At 39.6% G+C, this 6,404-nt stretch overlaps 2 protein-coding genes and 1 pseudogene across 2 annotated transcripts; 1 reads left to right on the top strand and 2 right to left on the bottom strand.

Moving 5' to 3' along the window:
* Positions 7-1,468, top strand: LOC104760040 (annotated as a pseudogene).
* Positions 1,371-2,109, bottom strand: LOC104758850 (photosystem I reaction center subunit V, chloroplastic-like). Its single transcript, XM_010481806.2, has one exon. The coding sequence runs from the start codon at positions 2,001-2,003 to the stop codon at positions 1,515-1,517; it is 489 nt and encodes a 162-aa protein (XP_010480108.1). The 5' UTR covers positions 2,004-2,109; the 3' UTR covers positions 1,371-1,514.
* LOC104758851 (uncharacterized WD repeat-containing protein C2A9.03-like) lies at positions 2,359-5,861 on the bottom strand. Its single transcript, XM_019239750.1, has 11 exons — positions 5,637-5,861; positions 5,184-5,343; positions 4,991-5,075; positions 4,864-4,940; positions 4,669-4,755; positions 4,329-4,463; positions 4,125-4,235; positions 3,936-4,027; positions 3,740-3,845; positions 3,352-3,438; positions 2,359-3,144 (listed from the first exon to the last, which is right to left on the bottom strand). Exons 2-11 carry the CDS (start codon positions 5,325-5,327, stop codon positions 2,731-2,733), a joined length of 1,338 nt encoding a protein of 445 aa, XP_019095295.1. The 5' UTR covers positions 5,328-5,343; positions 5,637-5,861; the 3' UTR covers positions 2,359-2,730.

Consider the following 6,404-nt stretch of genomic DNA (forward strand, 5'->3'; position numbering starts at 1 on the left):
TGTCTCCCCTCTCTCAAAACATTGTCCCTTCGACGTGTGACTTACTCTGCTGAAAACACTCTTCACCGACTTCTTTCCAATTGCCCTGTCCTTGAGAATCTATTTGTGGAACGAGATAACATCGACAACTTGGGAATATTAAGAGTAATTGTCAAGTCATTGCAGAGACTAACTCTAAGGATGTCTAGTTCTTGTTATCTTGATGGGATTATGATTGATACACCTTCTCTGAAGTATCTGGAAGTCAGCGATGAAAGACTAGAGAGTGATAGTGATGATGAGAGTGACAGTGATAGTCCTCGATTCTCCTACTCTTTTGGAGATATGCCTAAGTTGGAGGTGGCTAATTTTGTATTGACATTCCAAAATATCAAAAAGTTTTTTACGAAAATCACATCTGTTAAGCGGCTTTACTTATGCTTAGGAGTCTACACCGAAGAGGTATAATCTGTTTCCATCCGTATCTCTATCAATCTTGTTTTCTTGAGGTTGAATCTTTTTGTTTATCATGTGTTGCAGGCTTTTTATCAAGAGGGTATTGTCTTCAACCAACTTGAACATTTGAGGATATGTCCATGTGATTCAAGTTGGTCAATTTTACTTGCTCGGTTACTCAAGGATTCTCCTAATTTACGAGAGATCGAAGCCAATCTGATATATGTAAGTTTTTTTTTTTCGTTAGAGACATATTCTGTTGGGTTTACTTTACTATATATACTGTTATAACCCAGATCTTCTCATGTTTGATCTCAGCATGAGCCAGATAGGCTTTCGGATCTACCCAATAATTGGGACAGACAATTGAACAACAGAGTTCCTAGATGTTTGTTGTCGAGTGTGGAAACGTTCAGGTGGATTGATATTTTGGGTTGCGGAACCAGATGGATGTGGCGAAATATATCTTGAGAAATGCTCGCTGCTTGAAGACTGCCACAATCTTGTTTTCGCCAGACTATTCTCACGAAACAAGAGATGAGATGATCCAGGAGTTGTCACTTTCTTTTCGAGGTTCAGCAACATGCCAACTCCTATTTACTGAAGAATGTGACTCATAAGGATTCAGACTTGCTTTTCTACAGACACTACTACCCTCCGTATTACAATGGTTTTTGTTTTGCAGCCATAACTTGATCTAAACTTAAAGGCTTCTTTTTGTTTTGTTTTTTTTTTTGCATACTTGAAGGGATTTCTTCTCAGATTTACATCTAGACTCTTAAGGTTTCAAACTAGCTTCACGAACAATTTAAAAACGATGACTAAATCGAAATCTTGAGCCTAAATGAAAATGTAATCTTAATCTCTTTTTGCGTTGTATATGTTCTTTGTAAAAACTTTGCAAACCCATCTTTGTAAATGGCGAAATAAAACAGTTGCAAAAAGAGGGACAAGTCTTAGACAAGAGCAACAACAGAGGAATATGGAGAAACAGAGATAGGGAATAGATTAGATAGCTTGCGAAACAAGTCAACCATATACATATACGAGAGAAAGATAAAAGAGAGATATTGAATGAATCAGCCGAAGAAGCTAGGGTCGTATCCATTGCTGGAAGTAGCCAAGATGTAGTAAGCAACGATGTGTCCAATAGAACCCCAAGCAAGAACATCAACGATGTTGAATCCAATCGGATCGTTCGATTTCAAGAGGCTGACGTATTCTTTTGCACGATCATCTCCAGCTTCGAAGTGGGTCTTCCCGTTCTGCTCCGGTAAGCCCTGTTTCGCAACGTTCTCTCTCTGGAAGTTGAAGAAGACGAAACGGCCAAGGAAGAGGGAGAGACCTGTGCTGAGGCTTATGACCACGGAAGGGCTAAGCTCAGCTCTCACAACGGCGGAGGAGGATTTTCTTCCGGCTGTGGTTGATAGTTTGGGAAAGGCGGAGGAGGAGGAGCCACCGAGACGGAGAGGACGAAGGCCATGGAATGAGATGGAGTTAGGGTTCTTCTGAGAGATTGCAGTTGAGAATGTGGTTGGTGAGAGCAAAGCTGATGCGCTTGTAGCCATTTTGCTGCTGTTTCTTCTCTATGAATTTTTTTTTGAGTGAAAGAGAAATGAGTGGTTTTGGATTTATGATCTTTTTGAGTGATCTGTTTTGGCTTCTGGGATGCAAAGGAGAAGACGCAGATGCAGATTTTGTTTGTGAGGATACGATTACGGATGGATGATGTGGCATTCTCTCGTTGGTTCTTTCTGGATTATGAGATTTTCAGTCAAATAATTGCGTTCGACCCCCTGCTGTTTAAAAGGTTTTACTTATAAGATCTTAATGTTTTTATTGAGTCTGATTTTGTTGTTCACAACCTACATACGCACAAGCCAAGTATCAGAGAAGAAAACAAAATTATTCTGAAATATTATATAATCGACCCAACAAATGGTAGAATCAACTCTGAAATTGAGTTCATACAAGTGACCGTAGCCAGATAAGAACAAGCCACAGACTTGACCCATGTTGTCTCTTGCCAAGAGTTGAGACTTGATGCAAACTCGCCGAATCTCAACACTTATGTACACACATACATGAACTTGAACACTCGAGATAAATGAAAATCAACTAACTAAATCGGCTCTCTGTCCTAATACCACTTGCACAACACATCATTTACACCATTAGAGATCGACTTGAGTTTATGTTTTTTTCCGTTCTCAGGTTTCTCAGTTTAACAAAGCGACAGGAGAGTGCGCAGCACATATGTATAGGCTCTTTTTATTCCTCTGGTATGTCGGATGATTATAGTAATGAATCAAGGTAGGAGTAGTTGTGGTGCCGGGCATACTCAATTAGACTTCCGTAAGTGCGGTCCCAAACGCCAATGAAGAGCGCTTCTGTGTCAGGGCTAAAGGATATTCCGGAGATCTCCCCAAAGAAGTCAATCTCTTGCTCCGTTTCATACCCTTTTGAGACATCGTACACATGGACAAAGTCAGCCGGCTCAGCCATGGCCATGTATTTCCCATCTGATGTGTAGCGGATGGATCGGATTGCTCCAAGGTTACCCCTCAAGACAGCAACAGATTTTGACAGGTTGCGAATGTCCCAAACCCGGCAGGTCTTGTCCTGGTTACCCGTGGAGAAAGTAACCCCATCTGGGTGCCATGCCGATGCAAAGGAAAAGTCCAAATGTCCTGATACCGTTCCCAGCGTCTGTCGGATATTCCAAACTGAGTTAGAGAAGCAAATTTATCCAGGGATACTTGAACACAGAGATTTAATCTCTACCTTTCCTGTGTTGGGGTCTACCAGAAGGCCTTCTGGGTTGNCACCGTTCCCAGCGTCTGTCGGATATTCAAAACTGAGTTAGAGAAGCAAATATATTCAGGGATACTTTGAACACAGAGATTGTATCTCTACCTTTCCTGTGTTGGGGTCTACCAGAAGGCCTTCTGGGTTGTCTCCCACAATCGTCAATAATTTACCATCAGGACTTAAAGATGTGTGCTGTCAATAAACAAAAGAAAAACCCGTCGTCAAATGATTTCTGGGTTACAATTTCGTAATGTAAAAGAAGATAACAGATTCCATAAGTAACTGTAACTGGAACTTACTACCACAAGTGCTAAAGCCTACAGGTCAACTTATACCAAAGCNACAACTACATTTTACAATTTCGTAATGTAAAAGGAGATAACAGATTCCGCAAGTAACTGTTACTGAAACTTACTACCACAAGTGCTAAAGCCTACAGGTCAACTTATACCAAAGCTAAAACCAAAAGATCAAGAAACACGTAGGGACTTACATTCACCGGCCAAGGAAAGCGAAAATGGTTAACAAGCTGGTATCTCTCCATATCAAAATCTCTGACTCCACAATCATTATTTGAGGCAGTGAAATGAAGCGCCCCACTGCAACAGACAGGCGCCAAAAGGTCAGTTAGAAGCTGTAAGTTGCACAAGTTGGCAAAAAAAAATCTGAAGCAAAAGGCGTGCAAATACCTGGGTTTGTTATAAATCTCAATAGCATTGGTTATAGCATTGTCATCATAAGTTGTACGTGAACAAAAGCTCACACCAGGTCTATCAAGATGCTGCATCAAATCAATATGGAAACAGATGAAGACCCTTGATTAGATTGTGTGTAATCGTTGTGTGAAATCCATGAATCGTAGAAACCATAGAACTTACCTTGCATATAAGTTCTCCTTGAAATCCGCCTGCAACTAGAAATTTATCTCTCACTGCAAGTGTACTCACTTGAGTCTTTGTAAATCCCTCCAACAAACTTCCAGGATGTTTCTGCACCCACACAATAAAAAGAACAAAAGAACCACCATTAACTGATGTACGTATTTAAAGAAGAACATTTTTATCATTCTGGAAGAAACTAACCTCAGATGGGGAAACATGACCTTGAACATTGAGAACTTCATGCTTTCCGGATGTCAAAGTAGAATAGTGGCTCACCAAATATTGTGACATAAGGTAGACATCGTGCTTAGAAGTTGCCCAAACCAAATTCCTCAACTTACACAATACAAAGCAAAAACTTTCAATTAGACGTCCACAGAAAAGCTTTTTAGCCATATCTTTTAACTTAGGCAGACAGTTGTAAAAATTTGTACACCCTCATTACCAAAACACATGATATGCGTATTCAATTACCAAAAAGAACATCGACAGAAAAAAAGAAAAAAAGAAAAAAGGAAGATAGTGCTTCAATGATATGAACCTGGAAATGAAGAATACTTGATTTGATAGATCTAGTATTCCGCCAGAAATCATAAAAAACAGCCCCTTTCTCTGTGACCATGCATTCCTGTGTTGAGCAAACAAAAAGGATTCATATATGTATCTTTCCCTGATCTTTCAAGTGAATATAAATGGAACAAGTTGACAACAAAGCTGAAATGGAAGAAGGACTTACTTTCCCAGAGGATTCACCAGAATTAGGAACATTTTCATAATTTTTATACTGTTCTAGTCTAGTTTGTCTGTATTTCTCTCTCGNTGGTTTATAGGATAGGCTTCTCTGAATCTAGTCCTTCCGGTACTAGTCTTAAAAAGAAAAATCCTAGGAAAAGACANGTCTTTCCCTTTACGGGCTTGGTCAGCTGAAGTATCAGCTATTTTATTATTCTGAGAACCAAAAAAACCAACAAAACAGAGTTATTATTATAGCTATATACATTTAAAAACAATCATTTCGGTAAAAGACTTGATGATACAAAGGGGAGGAAAACATACAGAGTAGTCAAACTCGTCGACATCGGAATCGGATTCAGCCAAATCATCGCCACGAAAATCCTCATCGAAATCATCATCAACATCTTCCATTTCACTATCTTCATCTTCCATGAACTCAGCATCGTCCCCTTGGTAATTGGACATTTCTTCAGTTGATAAACTAAAAAAAAAAAGGCACCCTGCATCAATATCCCGAAACAGCACAGTTTTATTAATGAAATCTGAAAGCCATGGACCACACAAGCTACAGTTTGTAACAAAAAAAACTCCAACTGAAGAATATTCCCAGAGAAACCTAAAACTACCGACATAATTGCAGAGGGAGAAGAAACGAAACCAATAACAAATAACTTCAAATCACAAACCCTAACAGCCGTAAAATCGATTCCAAAAACTCAGAAAAAAAAAAAAGAAAAATCAAAGGCGGAGAAAACCTAGGATCGATAGATTCACCTGGCGAAGGCGAAGCAATTTGGTGCAATTAAAAACGGAGTTTTTCAGCGGAATCCAGGGGAATAATATATGAATCCTAATTTAAGTTTCGAGTCTCATAAAAATATCATCGGATCGATTGAGAGCGAGTTCAGAACACGAACGGAGAACAAGAGAGAGAGAGAGAGAGGAATAGCGAAATTTTTATTTTATCTTGGGGGGGGCTTCACAGTGGAAAAGGACGGTCTCAATTTTTTTCCTCTATTATTTTGTTAAAAAAACACACATCTTACACTTAGTTGACGGTTTTACCCTTGTATAATTCCTATACAGTGGTTCTGATTACGAGGGCTGTTTTTGTCTTTATCTCATTGCTTTCGTATGTGTCGCCATATATCATTCCATTACTATTATTTTTTTTTTTCTTCTATATATGTCAGTATCTCCTCTCTGCAAATGGCGAAGAAAGGGTAGTTAAGGAAGCAAGAGTAAAGAAGTCAGTTGCGGAGGCTGAAAAGTTCCCCTTTACTCACAAATTGGCCCTTAGTTTGGAACCGGTTCCACGGATCTCCTATAATGTAGATTTTGGGAAGGGTCGAGTGTTTGGGTATGATAATGAGGGGGCAAACTCTTCCTCTAGCAAGGAGAGGCCAGTTGGACAGGTGACTTTGGCAGGTGGTCTCAATCCTTTTGCTGGTTATGACAGGGCAAGTGAAAGCTCCTTTGAAAGCACTTTTGTTGCTAATTCAGATTCCTCTTTGTACTCGGATCCTCTTAAGGCTAGCTCTT

Source organism: Camelina sativa, chromosome 17 (assembly GCF_000633955.1).
Source record: "Camelina sativa cultivar DH55 chromosome 17, Cs, whole genome shotgun sequence".
Lineage (NCBI taxonomy): Eukaryota > Viridiplantae > Streptophyta > Magnoliopsida > Brassicales > Brassicaceae > Camelina > Camelina sativa.

Coding starts and splice junctions, on each gene's coding strand:
- LOC104758850 (XM_010481806.2), bottom strand. CDS start 2,003: ATGGCTACAAGCGCATCAGCTTTGCTCTCACCAACCACATTCTCAACT.